This window comes from Drosophila nasuta, chromosome 2L (assembly GCF_023558535.2).
Source record: "Drosophila nasuta strain 15112-1781.00 chromosome 2L, ASM2355853v1, whole genome shotgun sequence".
Lineage (NCBI taxonomy): Eukaryota > Metazoa > Arthropoda > Insecta > Diptera > Drosophilidae > Drosophila > Drosophila nasuta.
In genome coordinates, this window is record NC_083455.1 from 3,347,306 (window position 1) to 3,370,816 (window position 23,511).

Sequence of the window (23,511 nt, forward strand, 5' to 3'; positions counted from 1 at the left end):
TGCTAAACCCGTGCGAATTTTTGAATTTCGATACATACTCGAATGTTAATTTTATGGATGACGGTTTTTTATATTTTGATTCGGTAGAGAGAGTTTGGATTATTTGATATGCACAGTCTAAATCGAAAATTTATTGAATGAGTACAGGCCAAACAAAGAAAGATTGTTCAAATAAAAAATTCCCCGCAATAAACGAAACTTAAACACAAAGTGAAGTGCAATAATGAAATGCTCAAAGATCTCTCAAGTACGAAATAAGTGGCAAAAAATACAAATATTATCAAAGATGAGCAGAACAAATGAGAAAACAAAATGCGCACCAAAAAGTTAAATGCTTTAAAGAACAACAAATGTATTAAACTTGTCAGCTCAGAGAGAGGCAACAAAAAAAACTAAAAAAAAGATGAATAATGATTAAAGAGCAACCAATTAGTAGAACCGGTTTAGAAATCTCTGGACAAAATATTGACAGTATCATATAGAAATCCATTAATTTACATTTCGGGGATTTCCGCTTTGAATTTGGTTAATTTCTCGGCTGCTGCGACTACACAACATTATTTTTTGCCTCAGTCCTGCTTCTGGACCGCGCCTACTACATTTGCCAATAATTTTTGCAATCTCATAATTGAGAAATCGTGTAGTTGCAATTATAATGGGTTAAATTTATGAGCGGCACTTTATCAAATAATTGTGGGTTTCATTCTAAGAGAACGTGATGGGAGGACCATCAGCAGTCTCATCTCCGGTTTGGGGGGATGATCCGCTTTTAAGTGAAAAACTTTGATGCGTTAATATATAATCTTAGGTTGAGTAAGATCTTCTTAATTGATTTGTAATGTGATGGGAATTGAGACAATAAGACAATGCGCGCTTTAGGCTAGCAATTTGCATAGTTCCGACATTATTTATTGCAGTTAGCGTTAACCTTACATAAGCTCAAATCATCTAATCACTTTTTTAGTATTAGGAGAAGATGAGCTTTACACAATGTTGTAATTTATACATCGTATTCAAGTCAAACCTCTAGAACTTGAAACCGGATCGATTACACTTAAATTAAGACCAGTCTCGTTTTGATTCCGATTCAACTTATATTATTTTGTTTTTTGTTTTTAATAAATTATTGTTTTTTTTTTTTAGCAAAAAACCAACCGATTTTTGAACGCAAATGCAAATTGTTTAACATGTGGAAATTTTTAATCATTTGTGTCGTAATGAGCGCTTTGAATAATGAAGGTGACGCCGCATCCAGTAAGTACAGGAAGAACCATGACTTTCAAACATTACATAAAAGCTAAACGTGTAGATTATCTTCAAGATCATCGCTATTTAAATATTGTTTAGTTCATTAACCTCAGACTATGACAAATACATTTCTAAAATACTTCTCGAAATATGCGATAATCACAAGAAAGAGCAATTTTCGAAGATTGAATAACCTTTCGAGAATTGATAAAGTCGAATTGTTTTATAAAATTTAAATTATAATTGCAGTCATTTTACTTTTTCATTTAGTCAAGTTATTTAATCTATTTCCTAGTGTAAAGAAACTGGCAATTTATTCTATTCGCTGATTTACTTAGTCATTTAATACATTTCATTATTATTCACTGGACTTGACTCTTATATAATTTTTTTCAAGTTATTATTTAATTAATCTTTATTCAAAATTTAAAATTGGCAGGACCAATAATGAAACTTGTATATTTCGAATGACTTTTCAAGTAAAAGAAAAATTAAAATTTTAAATGGTAAATTACATTTTTTTGAATATAATAAATTGCAAAGAAATTTGTTTCAAATTAGTGTCATCATCGTTCAATAACTTATTTTTAGACTTAGTTGTGTGGCAATATTAAACTCTTTATATTAATTCCAGGTCGCACTCCAGTTCGTCGTCGTCGAGGCTATGCTGGAAGCTATGCGGGCAGCAGCGCGAGCAGTGATGGAGGAGTAGGTGGTTACGTGGGTGGTTACAATGACTACGATGACTACAACAACTACGCACCACACTTTGGCATTACGGATCCCTATCTCTTCCACCAGCAGCTCACTAACCACATTCTGGCCCAGAACTATGCGAACCAACAGTGAGCATTAGGCCACACTCTGCTGGCTCGCTATTTATTATATTCTGTGTAGTTTTAAATGGGTTAATGGTGATGCTATCTATTCTTGTAGAGCTATAACGGGTCTGGCCGCTTCTGGTAATGCTTTTGTGTCAGCGGATGCATCGATAAGCAACGATGACACGTAATTACACTGCTTTCCTCTCTGACAATTTCCTACTAACCCGTAATATAACAAGCCTCTAGAGGAACCAGGTTGTTAATTTGTATTTTGTGCACTTGTTTTCCAGTCGCATCCAACAGCAAATTGCCGCCCAGCAAGCCTTCCATGACAACCTAGCCTATCAGAACAGATACCGCGGTGGCTCTAGCGGTGGCTCCAGCGGTGGTTACAGCGGTGCTTCCAGCGGTGGTTACAGTGGTGCCTCTAGCGGCTCTGGCAGCGGTGGCTCCTACAACTCACATCGCTATGCGCCTAGTTATGCCCTTGCCTCCGGCTCCATTGGATCGAATGGTCACAGACAGACCGCCTATATCAGTCCTGCCAACCCGGTAAGCTAATGTCCAACAATCCTTGCTAGATAGATTACTCAGTCGGAGTTCTTCTCTTCAGGCCTCGCCCAACATTGTCAATCGCTTCGGCTCCAGCTCTAGCTCCAGCTCAAGTGGAGGTGGCGGCGGCGGTGGCGGTGGCGGTTACAAGGGTGTCTCCGTGAGCTCTTTCAGCAGCAGTAATGGCGATGGCACTAGTCGACGTGGAGCTCAGACCACCATCAACGATAATGGCAAGGTGACGTCTTACTCTGTGCACTCCTAAAGATGAATTTCTTCGGTGCAATTCGCGAGGAAAATCAACTCAATTTTATTTTTGGTGTTTAGCATTTTATAAAACTTTACATTTGGAAAGCAGTTAATCAAATTGCATTTGTATGTGTTGAACACAAATATATACATATTATATATATCTATATTTAAATATACACAATCTGCATGACTTTCTCATTTAATGGGTCTTCACTGTACCGGCTTTCGTTTGTGTTAGAAAGTTTCGAAAGCTTCCACTGATAAGCTCGCGAATATGCAAATTTATTTATTTTTGTTTTTTTTTTGCCCATTTTAAGCTCATGACCTTGATTTGCTGCTATGGGCATTATGTTGGGCGATCGACCAGTTTAATATACTACGAGTTTTGCAATAGATAGAGAACCGAACAAAGTTTATCAGGCGTCACAGGAAACAGTCTATGTTTAGCTAATTTATTGCATACATTAAAATCACATTTCAATTCTCAACTTGTATACGTAGTATACTCTCTTCACAGAATAACTTTAATATAGAAGGTATTATTAAATTCATAACTTAGTACAATTTTAATAAAGTGAATTATGGAAATTTCAAGGAAAAACTTTGAGTGTAAACTTGTATAAATACAAGTAAAACACACAGTAAAAGTAAAAAGTTATAGTCGAATGTGCTCGACTGTGAGATACCCGCTACCCATTTTGAATAAAAGCAAAATATACCAAAAATACTACAAAAATACTAAAAAATTTACCGAATGGCATTTTTATGTATTTCGATATAGTGCCGTATTGAAAATATACCATAGACGGCGCAAATATACCAGATTGTCAGCCAAAGCATCTAAGACCCCTAGTAAGTATGCGTTTTAGCCCATACAAAAGTATTTCTTTAATGACTTCGACATTTTTTATCTGATCGCAGCCAAATTCAAATTTAGGAATCATAACTACTATTGTTGTTATCATATACACCAAAATTCGCAGATGTAGCTTTAAAATTACGCTTATTATTCGATTTTTTTGATTTGCGGGGCGGAAGTTGCGTGGCAAAAATTTGAAACAAGCTTGATCTGCCTGCTCTATCTCTTATAGTCACTGAGATCCAGTGTTTCATACGGACAGACAGACGGACATGGCAAGATCGTCTCGGCTGTTGACGCTGATCAAGAATATATATACTTTATAGGGTCAGAGATGCCTCCTTCTACCTGTTACAGACATTTCCTGCCGGCACAAAGTTATAATACCCTTCTACCCTATGGGTAGCGGGTATAAAAATGTAGTATTTAAGAACAGTTTAGTAAGTTATTATCCACTCATTTTTTAACTTCCCATTACGGACAGAGTATTCAGGTTTCGAATTACTACATATATAGCATAACAATTTTCATGTTCTAATCATTCAGATTCAGCTCATTAGCATTTAGCGGAAGCAATAAAACAAAAACTTTTGTTTGTAAACATCTTACATTATTTTGATTTCTTATTTACAAATCAACAAACACTGTTGTTCATTCTGGGAAGCGGTGTTCGAAATTCAAATGAAAACGAATGCGCAAAATAATTGCCAAGATTAATTGAAACAGGTTCAAGTGATTCCCAATTGTTAACCCATTAGCTGACGGCAACTGAAATTAGTTATGATGTGTTCACAAAATGTTTGCTAATGATTTTTAAATGTTTCAATTCCTTATAATATAAAACAAAAACTATTTAATCCTAAGTATATTTGGAATGAGTATATTTCAAAATGTCTTTAAATAGTAGATTCAATTTAAGTTTGTTTGACATGTAGTCGTCTTAAATATTATAAATGTAAACTTTACATAACTGGAGTTTATCTATTTTGATAAGTCCCCCCAAAAGTATGTTGAGATAACATTAATAAAATGAAATAAAATAATATAGACAATGTTTAATCTCTAGCTATCTGCGAATGATTTGCATTATATGCGATTTTGAATGTGAGCATTTTCAAGTTTAGCTTACTATCATATCAATGGCCTGTACTTGAAAATACTATTGCACTATGTATGCTCTTGAGAAATAAATGAACATATGTATGTGTGACGCACTCGGCGTATACGAAAAAAAGCAGACCGCACTGTACATGGCAACGATGTGCGAGTACTCCAAGGTTTCGACACGAAAACAATTCCCATATATATTTATATATTTATGCTTATACATACACATACATTCATACGTATGTATACTATATATAGATTACTTTCATCATTAATAGAAATAAATATTGTTAAAAATTTCTGCACCAATTCCTAGTTGAATAAATAGCTGACATTATCTGCTGTGCCCAATGGCATCATTCTAGGTCAAGAAGCAATCATTTCAAGTCCGAATAGAACACTCCGCTGTTATCAATAAGCGTCTGGGTTTTTAAAGCGCGTTCCAATCGATCCAATTCATTAGTTCAATTTGAAGCGCGAGTCTCGAACGGTTTTACGCAAGAAAAGTGGAAAATATTTTATAGAATATTCAAAATGAAATCAATATTGGTGTTGGCTCTATGCCTGGGTGTCGCCTGCGCAGGTAAAGAACCCTCGGAATTCCTTTAAAATCCCTAAAAATAAAAAAAACGAAAGTGCAATCCAAATGTGAAAATGTTGCCACATTATCTCAATGTTGTTTCAAGCCTGCTGGCGTTCACAATACCGCGACATAATTGCATAATGCTAATTTCCCGGAATAGTACTGATAACACGTTAAGCCCTGTTTTGTTGTACTTTCGTGAATGAACTATTTACACAACGCAAATTGTGCAATGCACTTTTTATTGGACACGTGTCCGATGAAACATCAGCATAAACAAACTAAATAACAATCACAAGCAATTCGAAATTTAATATATGAATATTTTCTTTTCTCTTTCAGATTTTCACAACAGGTAAGTTAAGCAAGTTGTAATTTTCTCTAGGCGTAGTCTGACGATCTTTATTCGTTTCTTATATATTTTGTCGGTGTTTGTCGAGTAGACAGAAACGTGATGATTTTCATAGTCGGTAAGTGCCGTGCGGCAATATTGAAGAGATCATTTTGTATTTGACGAAATCGAAATTTCCAATTGGCAACATGGTACAAACCCACTAAATCATTTTACAAAATTCAATTAAATTCGACGTAATAAGAAGAATATACAACTAATGTTATGCAACAGTGCTTCATATGTATTCAAGATTTCGGTTTCTACCAACAAAAATATGAGAGACAATGTAACTCTTAGTTATTTCTTAATTTTCCGTATAATTCCCGTATAATATTTCAGAGCGCCTTCACTAATAAATTAAATAATCCCTATATTTGACAGTAATTATAACTAATTTATCTGACTTATTCACGTATGTGAAATTTTTGATATTTCAATAATTTATGTTTTAATGGTCAAAGCTAAAAATTATTGCCCAAGGCAACACATCAAATATCATAATTGTTGAGGGAATTAGTAAAACTTAAAAATAATTAAAAAAGAAAAAATTAATAATGTTTAAAATTTCATTTAATAATAGCACGTTTATGAATTCTACGTGAATAACTTGAAACTTTAAAAGTGGAAGAAGATGTCCAAATATAAAAATAACAAGTAAGAAAGTCACATTCAAGCGTGCTCGACTGTATTATAACTTTGTGCCGACAGGAAATGTATGTAACAGGTAGAAGGAGGCATCTCCGACCCTATAAAGTATATATATTCTTGATCAGCGTCAACAGCCGAGACGATCTAGCCATGTCCTTCTGTCCGTCTGTGTGTCTATAAGACTATAAGAGATAGAGCTATAATTTTTTTTCGACAGCATTTGTTATGTTTGCACGCAGATAAAGTTTGTTTCAAATTTTTTCCACGCCCACCTCCGCCCCCGCAAATCAAAAAAAAATCGAATAACAATTGTAATTTTAAAGCTAGAGTTGCGAGTTTCTGTATATATAATAATAACTATAGTAGTTATGATTTCTGAAAATTTGGTTGCGATAAAAATTGTTGAAGTTATTAAAGAAATACTTTTGTATGGGCAAAAACGCCTACTTACTAGGGGTCTTAGTTGCTTTGGCTGACAATCTGGTATATTAAGCCGTCTATGGTATATTTTGAATGCGGTACTATATCGATATACCACATATACCATTTGGTATATTTTTAGTATTTTGCAGTATATTTGGTATATTTTGAGAATAATACCGCAAAATATATTTCTTTTATTCAAAATGGGTAGCGGGTATCTCATAGTCGAGTACACTCGACTGTAGCTTTCTTACTTGTTAAAATTGTTTCAGTTTATGTTTTTTTCACAGTAAAGATGGTCGCCCGAGACAAATCCGTCAGAGAATTACTCATATATAACAATTGTCAGCGGCATCATTCATAGCATTTCACTGTTAGATTCTTTGCACTGTTGTATAATGGAAGTTGCATACTCTTCAAAATAAAAGTTGCGAATGTCCATTACTTAACATGTATGTATATTATGTATATCCCCTAACTCTTTAGCCACTACGCTGCCCATCAGGAGGCAATCGATACTGCCCGCCGCAATGCTTACGGCTCCAGTGGCTATGGAGCTAGTGGCTCGAACAGCTTTGGAGCTGGCGGTACCGCTGAGCTGTCGCTTGGCGGCGGCGTTGGTGGCTCGTCGCTAGGCAACTTGGAGAGCTCCTACGATTCCGTGGGTGCCGTTGAGGGAGTGGAGAACAGCGGCAGCAGCTTGGGCGGTGGTTCTGCGTTTGGATCCAACAATGCTGCCTCATTTGGTGCCGGCTCTGGATTCGGTGCTAGCAATCAGGCTGCCTTTGGTGCCAACAACGCGGCTTCGTTTGGTTCCAACAGCGCCTTCTCCTCCAACTCTGCCTTCCAGACCAGCCACAGTGCCAACTTCAATGCAGCCAGCTCGCACAACGTGGGCAGCAACGTAGAGTTCGCTGACGCCAACAATGCCGGCACTGAGGTCAACTTCGGAGGGGCCAATACCAACACTGTCAACTCGGAGTCGCTGCTCGCCAGCAATGTGCAGGCACCGGTGGCCCTCACTTTGCCCTCGTCCAGCGGCAACAATGTGGAGTACTTGCACCACGAGCGCGTTGTCTCCAGTGCACCCCAACAGATTGTGTACACCGTGCCCGGTGGCTCGCAGCAGTACGTGCAACATGTGGAGCGCGTTGTCGAGCAGAAGCAGCCCTCGGTGCAGTACGTTCAGGTGGCACAGCCTTCCGGCACCTCTGAGAGTTACTATCAGCGCAAGGTCACAACCACCTCATCGACTCCCCAGATCGTCCAGCAGCCCTCGGCCAGGTACACCTATGGCTCCAACACTGGCTCCAGCTTTGGTTCCAATGCTGCCTCCACCTTTGGCTCCAATGCTGCCTCCACTTTTGGCACCAACTCTGCCTTCAAAGTCAACCAAGGCTTCGGCACCAACTTTGGCAGCAACTTCGGTCAGCGCTCAGGTGCTCAGACCCAGTGGACTTCAGGTCAAAATGCTGGTGTCAACTTTGGCAGCGGAAGCTCTCAGCTGCATCAGTTGATCAACCAGGCTCAACTGACAGCCAGGCAACAGGCTGCAAGTGGCAGTTCCCATAGCAGTGGAGCCGGTCTAGCCAGCGCCAACCAGCTGCAGGTTGGTGGCTCCAACGGCTTCAACTCTAACTACGGCTTCAACTCGGGCAGCTCCCTGAACTCCGCCAGCTCTTTGAACTCCGCCAGCTCCTTGAACTCCGCCAGCTCTCTGAATGCCGCCAGTGGTCTTAATTCGGGCGCCAGTGGCTCTCTTTTGAGCGGTTCTTTGCTCAGCGGCTCCCTGCTGGGTGGTGCCTCCCTCAACAGCCAGAACAATTTGGGTCTCAATGCGGGACAGCAACTGTCCGGCTCCGGCAACTTTGGCGGCGCCGGCGGTGCCGGCAGCGGCTACCAGACCAAGCAGTGGGAGAAGCAATCCAAGTGGTCTTCCCAGTCTGAGGTAGATTCGAGAATTCTAAGCCTATTCCATATTTAATTTGTTCTTTGGAATCTTTATAGTTTGGCTCCGATGGCCATGTGAAGAACTACAAGGATCTGGCCACTGGCGAGAGCGAGAACTACAACGTCAACGGCAAACAGTTCGGATACAACGCAGCCACCGCGTCCGTCGATGACAACGGTAGGACGAGCACCTACAGTGTGCACTCGTAAGGTGCAACCAGCCAACAGCCATCATTGCCCCCTGCCACAACTTTCACAGTAGTATCTAGTTTCAAACCCTCCGCATTGTAGACGGTTCAACAAAAAGCCAAACAATAAAATGAGTATCGGGAATATTCTTTCATATTGTCTTCTAGTTTTGAATATGAGTTGTCCAGAAAATACGTCTTAAAATACTTCAAAGAAATGATCAGAAATGTGCCAAAAAATTTGAAGCTTAAAAGAGTGTTTTGGCTGGAATATATTCCTTGGCTTTCAGAGTAAATTAGTTCTGTGTATGGTGATCAAAAATCACTGCATATTTCTAGTAGAGTCAGTTACGGGGTTGCCGCGAATGATCGCACAATAGGATAAAAATTTGGAGGTCATTCAAGAAATAATTTTATATAGCAAAACGTGGCTTAATTTTGTTTGTTGATAATTTAGAATATTTTGCTCAGTGTGCGGCTTGATCAAGTTCTATGAAGAAATAAGATAATTTATATAAAATTATAATTATAAATGTTTAAACGAATAGAACCAAAAAAAAACCATACTAACTTTATATACCATATGGAATTTTCCACCAACAATTTTTCACAAACCATTTTCTTAGAGTATATGGAAAATTCTGCTTACGACTTCAAGGAAAAAATGGAATATGACGTTTCGAATAACTGATTTTATTAATTATTGAATGTTTCGCACTATATTTTAAAAGAAAATTTAAAAGAAACAATATTTTTTTGAAAGCATTTTAAAAAATGTAACACGCAATCCATCTTTCTTTGTTATCAATAAACATTCTACAATCGATTGATATTTCGACAAATACTGTAGTTGACGATCTGCTAAATAAATATCATACATTGAAAGCAGAACTAGCACAAAAAAAAAGAATGTATGAACTCTAGATGAAGTATTTGAAGCATGGCTAATAGCCATTGGCTATCCAACGTGGTGTTACCCATTGTTCGATAAAAAGATTTTTATCTGATAATGTTGGTTAAGGAGAATATTACTCCCTTCCAGTCTTCAAGATATTCGTATCGGCCTATGATTTGTTCGCTGTTTGGTTTGTTAATTGAGGTTGTTGATGAAGTCGCCTTTAATTCAGACTTATATTCCTCACTCTAGGAATATCTTAGGAATGTTCTGCATTCCCCGAAAGTCACTTTATTTGTGAAGTATAGAGGTACATATACCATGAAAACATAAGATTTTATATATATGTACAAATGTAGCTCCGTTCCTAAGGGAGCGGATAATTTCCTTCTACTGGGAATATTCGGGTTATTCGTTTCAATAACGATAATACCTTAAGTGTATAAATATAAAGATTTTTTAGTTGGGATAAGTTGTTATGAGTTTTTAATAATTTTATTTATATTACACATAGAATAAGTTTCGATACATATTTTCAGTCGGTAACGCTTTCCAATTCACTAACTCTAATCTTGAATGGCGGATCACGGAATTATCATTTTTGCCGAATTGAAATGTATGTAACAGGCAGATGAAGCAACAATTTATATACCCAGTATACATAAGGTGGATGGTGGAACCTTGTGTCCAGAACAAATATGCAGAATGGGCAGAAGGAGCCATCTCCGACCGTATAAAGTAAATACTCTTGATCAGTGTTAAAAGCCAATACCGTCTGTCTGTCTTTTTGTCCTTCCGTCTGTATGAACAACTACATACATATGTAATTTATTTATTTATTTATTTACATGTTAATTATTATACAAAATAATATAATAACTAAACGAACGGAGTGCTAGCTAGATATAGAGATATGGTAGAACACACATACAGATTTATATAAATACATATGTATATACATTTTCTTCTTCTTAGGTTTCAAATTAAACGCAAGTGTTGATCGAGATTTTAGTTTTGACAGAAGGAAATTTTCAAATGAAAATGCAATTGAGCATTGGCAAATGAGAATATCACTACATATGCTTGTCAAATAATACAACGGAAATAATAAAGCAAAAATTGTGTAATTTATATAATCAAATACAATTGCATATTTATTATTATTTAGCCCTCAGTACACAAAAATTTATATATAGCTCTGTCGATACAGGCAGCGGCAGATTCACATGAATCATGCTATTTGCCTATTATTTGGAAGATTCGGGTTATTTCCTTCAAAACCGATAAGACCTTTTCCAAAATAAAGATTTTTGAGTTGTTAAGCTGTTAAGTTCTGATGAGATTCTTTTTGTTTCTTATGATCAAATTATTTATTTGTATCCGGTTCATGTTTTACTGTCGGAATAGGATCTTACATCTAATTTTATTCAAATAGCTTTATTTTTCGAGTTCATCAATCATGTCATTCCAGTTTATACCCAAACCTCATTTTGCACCACACTATTTATACCCGCTACCCATAGGGTAGAAGGGTATTATAACTTTGTACCGGCAGGAAATGTATGTAACAGGTAGAAGGAGGCATCTCCGACCCTATAAAGTATATATATTCTTGATCAGCGTCAACAGCCGAGACGATATAGCCATGTCCGTCTGTCCGTCCGTCCGTCTGTCCGTCTGTCCGTATGAACACCTAGATCTCAGAGACTATAAGAGATACAGCTATAATTTTTTTTCGACAGCATTTGTTATGTTTGCACGCAGATCAAGTTTGTTTCAAATTTTTGGCACGCCCACTTCCGCCCCCGCAAATCAAAAAAAACGAATAACAAGCGTAAATTTAAAGCTAGAGTTGCGAATTTTGGTATATACAATAATTACTATAGTAGTTATGGTTGCGATCAGATGAAAATTGTGGAAATTATTAAAGAAATACTTTTGTATGGGCAAAAACGCCTACTTACTAGGGGTCTGAGTTGCTTTGGGTGACAATCTGGTACATTGTGTCGTCTATGGTATATTTTGAATGGTGTGCTGTATCGTTATACCAAACATACCATTTGGTATATTTTTAGTATTTTTTTAGTATTTTCGGTATATTTTGAAAATAATACTGCAATATTTTGCCCTTATTAAAAATGGGTAGCGGGTATCTCACAGTCGAGCACACTCGACTGTAACTTTCTTACTTGTTTATACCCGTTAGCAGTATTTAGCCATAGATAATTATTTCTTCCATGACTAATACTTACCTGATCAAAAATATGGGAATTTGGATTTCAACCTGAATGCTGTGTGGAGGATGCCTGGAGACACGTGAGGAGTGCTATTGACGCCAGCCCGGCATGATATGTATGTACTCGGAATCTTCGTGGACTTCAGAGGAGCATTTAACCACGTGGAGTGGGCTGCTGTGCTACGCCGACTGATCGACTCTGGCTGACAAGAAGGCAGCTTGTGGCGAAGCTTATTCTCTGGCAGGAGTGCGAGTATCATTAGCAGATACGAGGAATCATCTATGCCGGTGACCAGAGGTTGCCCACAGGGTGCCAGCAGTGGTCTATTCATTTGGAACCTTATGATGGATGTGCTTCTTCGGCGCTTGGAGCCATTGTGCAAACTGAGCGCGTATGCAGACGACTTGCTGCTTCTCGTTGAGAGTAACTTCCGAAACGATCTAAAGTCGAAAGGAGCGGAATACATGTGCATCGAAAGGGCTTGGGGAACGGAGGTCGACGTGTCCGTCTCCACCAGCAAGACGGCTATCATGTCGCTGAAAGGCAAATTATCGCCTAGAAGGCGCCCTGGGGTACAGTTTGCTGGAGCAAGCTCACCCTACGTTGACAAATACCGGTATCTGTGCATCACGGTCGGCGAGCGGTTGAGTTTTCTCCCGCATATCGCGTCTCTACGTGATCGGCTGGCCGGAGTAGTTGGTGTTTTGGCACGCGTACAACGGGTCGACTGGGGATCAGTCTCCGTGCCAAACGGACTATTTACACTGGACTCATGGTGCCTTGTGCGCTGTTTGGTGCTTCAGTGTGGTATGCCACGGCGATGAGACAGGTGGTGGCCAGGAGGCGACTATTGTCCTGCCAAAGGCATATCCTTCTTGGATACCTGTCGGTGTGCAGTACAGTGTCCACTGTCCACACAGCTGTGGCACTGCAAGTTCTTGCTGGTGTTCCCCCGTTTGATCTGGTTGCCAAGAAATTGGCAATCAGTTTCAAATTCAAGCGCGATCACCGGCTGGAGGAAAGCGACTGGCTGTTTGATCAAGATCTGTCGGGTCTTGATCATAAGCGGAAGATAGCGTTGCTGGACGACCTTGTGCTGCAGGAGTGGCAACGCAGATGGGACATGAGATGATCTCGGCCGGGTGACTCATATTTTTATCCCGGATGCCGGGTTCGTCTTTAGCAGGCGAGACTTCGGTTACAGCCTATGTGCTGGATTCCTGCTGACAGGTCATGGATCGCCGAATGCATTTCTGCTTAGAAGAGGTCTGAGTAAACCGCCTGGATGTCTATGCGATGCGGAGTGCGAACACTCGCTGCACGTTTTGTGTGTATGCCCTATATATGCAGACTTGCGTCACCTGCATGGCGTCTGGAGAGTTTCTGGAGCGGTGGCGATACAGGAGAGGATGCAGATATTTCAAAAATTTGCTGACGCCGTGTTCGCAAGGCGTCGACATTTGTTGAGCCAGGAGGCGACGGATGGTTGCTGTTACTGATGATCGCTATGCAAACGTTGAATTATTATAGAATCCCTCAGCGAATCAAATATGCATTAAACGATCTTCATGCGAAATCACAACAAAAGGCACACATGCAAAGAAATAAAAAAGGAAACAATGCGAACTATGTCCAAATAAAAATACTAAATTGAAACTGAAAAGAAAACTCACAAGAATATCAGTGTACCTAAATGGAGTGGACTGAGGTGTTGATGTCACTCTCCTTTTTCAGCCATAGTCTTTTAATGTATATTTAAGTGAAGACCCCAAGCGCCGCTTATTATTTACCCCTTCCTTTGCTCCCATGTCATCAGAAACGAACGGATAACTTAGAATTTTATCATCATTATAAAGTTTAATTGATCAAGCTGAAGGGCGGAACAGCAGGATATTCATAATAATTAATAGTTATTTTAACAAAATTATTCCATATTTGAAAAATAAACTATATTATAAACTTAGTACTAGGAGAATATAAGTATTAGTATACAGAATAAGTATGAGTGGCCACACATACATATGTATGTATTTGTAAATCTTTCAAATATTTAAAATTTTTAATGTGTTTGGGCTGCTGCATTCTCAATAGTGCTTACAGTTTTAAATTATACAATTTACAATATTTTATTCTATTTGTAATCATTTATTCATTAAGGTTTCGTTTTTCAAGTAAGTAGGTTTGAGAACGGTAGGTTTGAGAGCAACTAGGCTCGAGAGCATCTTCATTGTTATAGCTTTGTATTATTTTATGTCACTGAACAGTTTAATAGTCCTTGTCTCGTTTATTAATTTTCACTGAATCGAATGTTTTATATTTTATGCGGCTCAATGGGTTTTTGTTTTTATTTATATAAGGTTATTAAATACACTCGGCAAAACATTTATTCTTATCTTTCTTCTCTGTGCCTGAAGAAAATCGCAATAGCGGTACATGACAATTCAATAAACGGAAATCATTGAAAGTACAATCAGTTAATTCATTTCTGCTTTCTTTTGTTTTTTGTCTTTATTAATCACTGGACTAACTAATAAAAGAAAAGAAAAGTGCACAAGCCACCGGCAATCACTACGCGGCTACACTGGCCAACACAAAAGTGTTACTGATGTGGTAGCTGACGCCTTGCGACTTTCATTTTACACTCACCCAAATTTCCTCGATGAAGGCCTTCTTGACGATGTGGTGTTGTTTTTTTTTAAATTATTTAATTTCACAATTTGTTCTGCCCTTGATTGCTTTGCGACAATTTTTTCTTTAGATATATTAGGCACATAAAAAAACAACAAAAAATGTTCTATCGAGTGTATTATTCGTTTTTTTCTTGTTATTCTCACACACACACAATGTATATACCACTGCTCCATTTTTTCTTTCTTTCTGCTCTTGCTCACTTTTTTCACTAATACTTTTCTTATGTTTTTAATTGCTATTCTTTTCACTTTTTTTAAGTTGGTTTTGGGCTTTTCGTTTTTTTTATTCTTAATTCTTATTCAGCCGCAAGGGTTTTTTTTCTTTCTTAGCGACTTTCACTCGCTATCTATGCTTTTCGTTATTTTAAATTTATTTTTCATTTTAATTAATTTTTTTAATTTATTTATATATTTTTTTCCTCCCCCATGTCGTGGTCGGCTCTCTGCACCCATACTGCTGCTGCTGTCTGTCACTCTCCTTTGCCGGTTGGCTGGTAGCAAAGATTATTCCTTTTATTTAATGGAGACTCCTGATTTTAAACAACTTTCATAAACATTTTGGAAACTAATTTTTATTTTTTGTAAATTTATAATAAATACCTCGCCTGGACGGCACTGTGGAGTATCAAGTGGATGCCAGATTTTCTTTTTAAAAGCAACGGGGGTGATCCAGATTACCCAGATTAACAAAATTTTTATTTTCTTGGCCACGAGGCCTTAAGAATTTTGAGATTTCTGGTTGGATCTTGTTTTTTCACAGCAGAATTTTTCCAATACGTCTGCTTCCTTTTGCGATCTTTGATAGAAAAGGTCTAACCTTGATGGTGCAGATCTTAACAAGCTCAAGTGAGACCGAAATTCACCAAATGGTGAATTTCCGCCTGTCACTTTACAGCGCTGTAACTCTCCACTGTCACCCACATACCTAACGTACGCCTACGCGCGCCTAAATATTTAAATTTAAATTCTAACGACTTATTTATTTTTGTGTTATTTTAATTTGTTGAATTTTATTGTTGTTGTTGTTTAATGTATCGTCAGAGGTTTTAGGTAGGCCTCGCTCCTCACATAGGAGGAAGTGCCCAGCCCAAATAGCCGGTGTTTCAGTGTGCACCTGCGGAGAGTCTCCAACGGGCGCTGATCAACGCTTAAATTGTATCCCTGTGCTCGGGCATCGTGTGATAAAGTCACTTGTGACAGGTGCTCACGTAAAACACTGGTCTTTATGTACTATGTATGCTCTTGAGAAATAAATGTATGTACATATGTATAGCGCACTCGACGTAAACGTATTAAGCAGGCTGTACTGTACATTGTAACGATGTGCGAGTACTCCAAGTTTTCGACACGAAAAAAATTCCCACATATGTTTATAAAGTTATGCTTATATAAATTAACAAATCGTTGACTTTGTTTTGTTAAAAAAAGCGATTTGCTTTATTGTGTTACAAAAATGGAACTAACTTAAATCAATTCTAATTCTTATAATGAAACCTTCGCTGCCGCTACCGCTGCTGCCGTCGCTGCTGACGATCCCGCGTTGGCGCTGGTTGCGCAAGTGTCCCACGATGGATATTGTGCTGACACAATGCATGTGGCACTCGTTGCTGCTTGCGATCCCGCGTTGCGCAAGTGTCCCACGATCGATGTGCTGATCCAGGGCATGTGGCGGATGTTCTGCAGACTTTGCAGAGCTTGCAGAATTGGCTGAGTGCATTTCGGGTGTCGATGCACTTAGCCACCTTCTGTTGTGTCAACATTGTTGTTAACTTATACAAACGTATGTATACTATATATAGATGTCGCATTTACTTTCATCGTTGATATAATAAATAATGTTAGAAATTTCTGCATCAATTCCGAGTTGAATAAATAGCTGACATTATCTGCTGTGCCTAACGGCATCACTCTAGGTCAAAAAGCAATCAGTTCAAGTCCGAATAGAGTTCCCCGCTGTTATCAATAAAATTCTGGGCCATTCACTTGGGTTTTAAAATCGCGTTCCAATCGATCTTATTCATTAGTTTAATCTCAAGCGCGAGTCTCGAACGGTTTTACGCAAGAAAAGTAGAAAATATTTTATAGAATATTCAAAATGAAATCAATATTGGTGTTGGCTCTATGCCTGGGTGTCGCCTGCGCAGGTAAAGAACACTCGGAATTCCTTTAAAATCCCCAAAAATAAAAAAAAACGAAAGTGCAATCTAAATCTGAAAATGCTGCAACATTATCTCAATGCTGTTTCAATCCTGCTGACGTTCACAACACCGCGACATAATTGCATAATGCTAATTTCCCGGAATAGTACTGATAACACGTTAAGCCCTGTTTTGTCCTACTTTCCTGAATGAACTATTGCAACGTGTCCGATGTAACATCAGCATAAACAAACTAAATAACAATCGCCAATCTATTTTAAATTTAATAAGTATATGAATATTTTCTTTTCTCTTTCAGATTTTCACAGCAGGTAAGTCAACCAATTTGTAATTTTATCTGGGCGTAGTCTGACGACCTTTATTCGTTTCATATATATTTTGTCGGTGTTTGTCGAGTAGACAGAAACGTGATGATTACACCCGCTACCCATAGGGTAGAAGGGTATTATAACTTTGAGCCGGCAGGAAATGTATGTAACAGGTAGAAGGAGGCATCTCCGACCCTATAAAGTATATATATTCTTGATCAGGCTCAACAACCGGGTCGATCTAGTCATGTCCGATCTAGTCTCTGGATCTCAGAGACTATAAGAGATAGAGCTATAATTTTTTCGACAGCATTTGTTATGTTTGCACGCAGATCAAGTTTGTTTCGAAATTTTGCCTCGCCCGCTTTCGCCGCCGCAAATCAAAAATCGAATAAGAAGCGTAATTTTAAAGCTAGAGCTGCGATGTAGAATAATAATAACAGTGGTTGTGATTCCTGAAAATTTGGTTGCGATCAGATATATTTTGTGAAAGTTATTAAAGAAATACAATACTTTTGTATGGGCAAAAACGCCTACTTACTGGGGGTCTTAGTTGCTTTGGCCGACAATCTGGTATATTGTGCCATCTATGGTATATTTTGAATGGGGTACTATATCGATATACCAAATATAGCATTTTGGTATATTTTTAGTATTTTGTAGTATTATCGATATGTTTTGAAAATAATACCGCTGTATTTTTCTTTTATTCAAAATGGGTAGCTGGTATCTCACAGTCGAGCACACACGACTGTAGCTTTCTTCTTTTCTTTTACAAAATTCAATAAAATTCGTAATAATAAGAATATACAACTAATGTTAAGCAACAACATATTTATTCAAGCTTTAGGTTTCTACCAACAAAAACATGAGAGTAAAAAATTTTGCATTTCTAAACTTTGTGCTGAAATACATATATAAATAACAATTTAATTCTTAATTTCCCATATACTTTTGTAAAATTTTTGGGTAGTATTATTTCAGAGAGGATTCCCTTATAGTACATATGTATATATAGATTATATAATCACTACATTCGACAGTAACTATATCTAATTTAACTGACTTATTCACGTATGTGAAATATTTGGGGAAATAATAGAAATTATCATTATATAATAATTTATTTTTTTACTGACTGTGAGATACCCATTTTAATAAAAGCAAAACATTGCCGTATTATTCTTAAGATATACCAAATAATATTCTGCAAAACTAATAAAATACGTCGAAGGCCATATTTGGTATATCCATAAAGTTCTACCATATTTCCATCTTTTGTGTATCTGGTATAAAAATAACGATCGTTAATCAGAATCTTAAAGCCACCTAGTGCTCTGTCCGCTTGTCAAAAATTAAATATACATATTTATAACAATTGACAGCAGTGTTATTCATAGCATTTCATTGTATAATGAAGGTTGCATACTCTTGAAAATAAAAGTTGCGAATGTCCATTATTTATGTATATTCCCTAACTATTTAGCCACTACGATGCCCATCAGGAGGCAATCGATACTGCCCGCCGCAATGCTTACGGCTCCAGTGGCTATGGAGCTAGTGGCTCGAACAGCTTTGGAGCTGGCGGTACCGCTGAGCTGTCGCTTGGCGGCGGCGTTGGTGGCTCGTCGCTAGGCAACTTGGAGAGCTCCTACGATTCCGTGGGTGCCGTCGAAGGTGTGGAGAACAGCGGCAACAGCTTGGGCGGTGGTTCTGGCTTTGGATCCAACAATGCTGCCTCATTTGGTGCCAACATCGGTGCTGGATTCGGGGCTAGCAATCAGGCTGCCTTTGGTGCCAACAATGCGGCTTCCTTTGGCTCCAACAGCGCCTTCTCCTCCAACTCTGCCTTCCAGACCAGCCACAGTGCCAACTTCAATGCAGCCAGCTCGCACAACGTGGGCAGCAACGTAGAGTTCGCTGACGCCAACAATGCCGGCACTGAGGTCAACTTCGGAGGGGCCAATACCAACACTGTCAACTCGGAGTCGCTGCTCGCCAGCAATATGCAGGCGCCGGTGGCCCTCACTTTGCCCTCGTCCAGCGGCAACAATGTGGAGTACTTGCACCACGAGCGCGTTGTCTCCAGTGCACCCCAACAGATTGTGTACACCGTGCCCGGTGGCTCGCAGCAGTACGTGCAACATGTGGAGCGCGTTGTCGAGCAGAAGCAGCCCTCGGTGCAGTACGTTCAGGTGGCACAGCCTTCCGGCACCTCTGAGAGTTACTATCAGCGCAAGGTCACAACCACCTCATCGACTCCCCAGATCGTCCAGCAGCCCTCGGCCAGGTACACCTATGGCTCCAACACTGGCTCCAGCTTTGGTTCCAATGCTGCCTCCACCTTTGGCTCCAATGCTGCCTCCACTTTTGGCACCAACTCTGCCTTCAAGGTCAACCAGGGCTTCGGCACCAACTTTGGCAGCAACTTCGGTCAGCGCTCAGGTGCTCAGACCCAGTGGACTTCGGGTCAAAATAGTGCTGTCAACTTTGGCAGCGGCAGCTCTCAGCTGCATAAGTTGATTAACCAGGCTCAACTGACAGCCAGGCAACAGGCTGCTAGCGATAGTGTCCATAGCAGTGGACCCTGTCTGGCCAGTGCCGATGGTGGCTCCAACGGCTTCAACTCGGGCAGCTCCTTGAACTCCGCCAGCTCTCTAAATGCTGCCAGCGGTCTTAATGCGGGCGCCAGCGGCTCTCTTTTGAGCGGTTCTTTGCTCAGTGGCTCCTTGCTGGGTGGTGCCTCCCTCAACAGCCAGAACAATTTGGGTCTCAATGCGGGACAGCAACTGTCCGGCTCCGGCAACTTTGGCGGCGCCGGCGGTGCCGGCAGCGGCTACCAGACCAAGCAGTGGGAGAAGCAATCCAAGTGGTCTTCCCAGTCTGAGGTAGATTTGTGAATTCTAAGCCTATTCCATATTTAATTTGTTCTTTTGAATCTTTATAGTTTGGATCCGATGGCCATGTGAAAAACTACAAGGATCTGGCCACTGGCGAGAGCGAGAACTACAACCTCAACGGCAAGCAGTTCGGATACAACGCAGCCACCGCGTCCGTCGATGACAACGGTAGGACGAGCACCTACAGTGTGCACTCGTAAGGTGCAACCAGCCAACAGCCAACATTGCCCCCTGCCACAACTTTCACAGTAGTATCTAGTTTCAAACCCTCCATTGTAGACGGTTCAACAAAATGCTAAACAATAAAATGAGTATCGAGGATATTCTTTCATACTGTCTTCTAGTTTTGAATATGAGTTGTCCAGAAAGTACGTCTTAAAATACTTCAAAGAAATGATCAGAAATACGCCAAAAAAAATTAAAATTTAAAAGATGGTTGTGAAGATTGTGTTGATCAAATGAGTTCTGTGTATGGCGATCAAAAGCCACTGCAAAAAACCACTGGTCAGTTACGTGATAGACACGAATGATAAAAAGACAGTAGGATTAAAACTTGGAAGTTATTCAAGAAATAATTTTATATTTTTTGTTGATAATTTAGTATATAATATTTTGTTCTCTATACGAGACGGTAATTTTTTTTTAACAAACTTGATCAGTGTGCTACTTAAACAAGTGTTGTGACAAAATTATATAATTCATATAAAATTATAATTATGAGTGCTTAAGCGCTCAGCACTAAAAGAAATCATAACTGTATAAACATGGAATTTTCTATCCATTTTTCACAATCCATTTTCTTAGAGTATGTACATATATACAAAATTATGTTATGTTATATTAACTGATTTTATTAATTATTGAATGGTTTGTACTATATTAAAAAAAAAATTTTAAAACAAACAATGTTTTTTTTGTAAAATATTTATATGCATGAATGAACCAATCATCTTTCTTTACTGTCAATAAACATTCTACACCCTGTTGAAATTTCAACAAATGCTGTAGTTGACATTCTGCATTATACAGATCATATGTTGAAAGCAGAACTAGCACAAATAAGAGGAATATTTGAACTATAGATGAAGTATTTGAATCGTGGCTTTCCATCGTGGTATTACCCATTGTTCGATAAAAAGATTTTTATCTGATAATGTTGGTTAAGGAGAATAATAGTCCCTCGCAGTCTTCAAGATAGTTGTATCGGCTTATGACTTGTTCGCTTTTTAGGTTTCTTAAATGAGGTTGTTGATGGCGTTGCCTTTAATTCAGACTTATATTCCGTACTCTAGGAATGTTCTGCACTCTCCGAAAGTCACTTTATTTGTGAAGTCTAGAGGTACATATACCATGAATACATAAGATTTTATATATGTATATGTACATATGTACAAATGTAGCTCTGTTCCTAAGGGAGCGGATAATTTCCTTCTACTGGGAATATTCGGGTTATTCGTTTCAATAACGATAATACCTTAAGTGTATAAATATAAAGATTTTTTAGTTGTGATAAGTTCTTACGAGTTTGTAATAATTTTATTTATATTGCACATAGAATAAGTTTTGATAAATATTTTCAGTCGGTAACGCTTTCCAATTCACTAACTCAAATCTTGAACGGCGGATTATAATTTTTGCCGACTTGAAATGTATGTAACAGGCAGATGAAGCTACAATTTGTATACCCAGTATACATAGGGTGGATGGTGGAACCTTGTGTCCTGAACAAATGTGCGTAACGGGCAGAAGAAGCCATCTCCGACCCTATAAAGTAAATACTCTTGATCAGTGTTAACAGGCATTACCGTCTGTCTGTCTTTTTGTCCTTCCGTCTGTATGAACATACATATATTTTTTTAATTACATGGTTATTATTATATAAAATAACTAAAAGAAGGGAGTGCTAGTTACTAAGGCCATCGACTACATACATATGTAGATTTCAGAGACTGTAAGAGATATAGAGATATGGTAGAACCACGGTTGCCATTCCAAAAAAAAAGTTTGTACCAAAATTTTGAAAAAATGTACCAATTTTAGCAAAAATGTACCACAAATTTTTTCACGAAAGATTTTTTGAATTTCACAAATTGTGATTCACAATATATTATATAACTGTTTATGTAGTGTTAGGCCTTAGATTGGCGCATACATATTTTCTCAATTGACACAATACGTTGCAAATCGACTGAATGCGATATTTTCCAGTGTTAGTCATGGTTCAATTTCTAACTGATACAAAATTTGTGTCTGGTGGAACAGAGCCATTTGTTAAAATAATATGTGTAAACATAAAATTGAAAATGTACCAAAATGAAAAAAAGTGATCCAATGCACCAACGTATACAAAATGTACCAGTTTTGGTATATTTGTACCAAAAGTGGCAACCGTGGGTAGAACACACATACATACATATGTATTTATGTATATTTTCTTCTTCTTCGGTTTCAAATTAAATGCAAGTGTTAATCGAGATTTTAATTTTGACAGAAGAAAATTTTCAAATGAAACAATTGGTTCAATAAACTGTAAATAGAACTAGAAACAGATGAAAATGCAATTGAGCATTGGCTAACGAGAATATCACTATATAAGCTCGTTAAATAATACAACGGAAATAATAAAACGAAAACTGTGTAATTTATATACTCAAATACAATATAATGTTTATTATTATTTAGCCATCTATCTGGGTGGGTATCCCAGATGATTCATAGATTCATAGAAAATCCACCTTCCACCTTATAGGCTTACAAAAAGCAAATTATAGGACAATACAAATGAAATCTTAAGAACTATCCATTTAATCAGAATTTTTATTTTTTTGTTGTCAATGATTCAAGTTGTAGCAAAAATTCAAGTTGACGATTTGTCAATAATACTTTATATAATAAGCACAACTAATATAAGTAAGAGAAATATTTGAATTCTGTCATGACAAGTGGTAGAACTCATTGTTGAAAGTAGTATTTATTTCCAGTCAAAAAAGATTTTTCGCTGGCGGTGCTCGCTGCCCAGTTTGTTGTCCAATTGCATTTCTGGATACTGGAAAAGGCGAAGACTGTGGTACCACGTGGTATTCGGGATACTCTTATCGGCTTATCGCTAGTCTGTATTTTCGGATTGAAACTTGTGTTGTTGACTCTTCGAAGGGCACTTTGTTTGTGATGTCTTGAAATTAGACAGCTTTGTACAACAACTTAAAATGTAAATAAGAATTTATATATGTATGTATATGTATGTAGTAGAGGTGGAGAACTATCGACAGTCTGCGCCATCGATAGTGATTGATA

At 38.2% G+C, this 23,511-nt stretch overlaps 3 protein-coding genes and 1 long non-coding RNA gene across 6 annotated transcripts; 3 read left to right on the forward strand and 1 right to left on the reverse strand.

Moving 5' to 3' along the window:
* The first annotated feature begins 1,126 nt into the window (after positions 1-1,126).
* LOC132798440 (RNA-binding protein FUS) lies at positions 1,127-3,074 on the forward strand. Of its 2 annotated transcripts, XM_060810298.1 has the most exons (5): positions 1,127-1,254; positions 1,883-2,093; positions 2,185-2,256; positions 2,363-2,624; positions 2,686-3,074. In XM_060810298.1, exons 1-5 carry the CDS (start codon positions 1,188-1,190, stop codon positions 2,887-2,889), a joined length of 816 nt encoding a protein of 271 aa, XP_060666281.1. In that variant the 5' UTR covers positions 1,127-1,187; the 3' UTR covers positions 2,890-3,074. The 2 variants fall into 2 exon arrangements, with proteins under 2 accessions (XP_060666281.1, XP_060666282.1); XM_060810299.1 differs by lacking the exon at positions 2,185-2,256 and having other exon boundaries at positions 1,128-1,254.
* Positions 3,075-5,294: 2,220 nt separating this feature from the next.
* LOC132794081 (uncharacterized) lies at positions 5,295-9,175 on the forward strand. 2 transcript variants are annotated; one of them, XM_060804322.1, is made up of 5 exons: positions 5,295-5,425; positions 5,768-5,780; positions 5,869-5,895; positions 7,377-8,838; positions 8,898-9,175. In XM_060804322.1, exons 1-5 carry the CDS (start codon positions 5,377-5,379, stop codon positions 9,048-9,050), a joined length of 1,704 nt encoding a protein of 567 aa, XP_060660305.1. In that variant the 5' UTR covers positions 5,295-5,376; the 3' UTR covers positions 9,051-9,175. The 2 variants fall into 2 exon arrangements, with proteins under 2 accessions (XP_060660305.1, XP_060660314.1); XM_060804331.1 differs by lacking the exon at positions 5,869-5,895.
* A 4,683-nt stretch (positions 9,176-13,858) lies between these two features.
* Positions 13,859-16,290, reverse strand: LOC132798909 (uncharacterized). Its single transcript, XR_009633997.1, has 3 exons — positions 15,451-16,290; positions 14,807-15,380; positions 13,859-14,030 (listed from the first exon to the last, which is right to left on the reverse strand). It is a non-coding gene; the product is annotated as an uncharacterized LOC132798909 (long non-coding RNA).
* Positions 16,291-16,870: 580 nt separating this feature from the next.
* LOC132797797 (fibroin heavy chain-like) lies at positions 16,871-20,542 on the forward strand. The gene is made up of 4 exons (XM_060809576.1): positions 16,871-16,994; positions 17,308-17,320; positions 18,804-20,205; positions 20,265-20,542. The coding sequence occupies exons 1-4, from the start codon at positions 16,946-16,948 to the stop codon at positions 20,415-20,417; spliced, it is 1,617 nt and encodes a 538-aa protein (XP_060665559.1). The 5' UTR covers positions 16,871-16,945; the 3' UTR covers positions 20,418-20,542.
* The last annotated feature ends 2,969 nt before the right edge of the window (positions 20,543-23,511 follow it).

Excerpts from the sequence above, each read along its gene's own strand:
- LOC132798440 (XM_060810298.1), top strand. The coding sequence starts at position 1,188 with ATGTGGAAATTTTTAATCATTTGTGTCGTAATGAGCGCTTTGAATAAT. Across the intron at positions 1,255-1,882 it reads TGAAGGTGACGCCGCATCCA|GTCGCACTCCAGTTCGTCGT; the intron begins GTAAGTACAGGA and ends TATTAATTCCAG. Across the intron at positions 2,094-2,184 it reads CAGAACTATGCGAACCAACA|AGCTATAACGGGTCTGGCCG; the intron begins GTGAGCATTAGG and ends CTATTCTTGTAG.
- LOC132794081 (XM_060804322.1), top strand. The coding sequence starts at position 5,377 with ATGAAATCAATATTGGTGTTGGCTCTATGCCTGGGTGTCGCCTGCGCA. Across the intron at positions 5,896-7,376 it reads CGTGATGATTTTCATAGTCG|CCACTACGCTGCCCATCAGG; the intron begins GTAAGTGCCGTG and ends CTAACTCTTTAG. Across the intron at positions 8,839-8,897 it reads AGTGGTCTTCCCAGTCTGAG|TTTGGCTCCGATGGCCATGT; the intron begins GTAGATTCGAGA and ends GAATCTTTATAG.
- LOC132797797 (XM_060809576.1), top strand. The coding sequence starts at position 16,946 with ATGAAATCAATATTGGTGTTGGCTCTATGCCTGGGTGTCGCCTGCGCA. Across the intron at positions 20,206-20,264 it reads AGTGGTCTTCCCAGTCTGAG|TTTGGATCCGATGGCCATGT; the intron begins GTAGATTTGTGA and ends GAATCTTTATAG.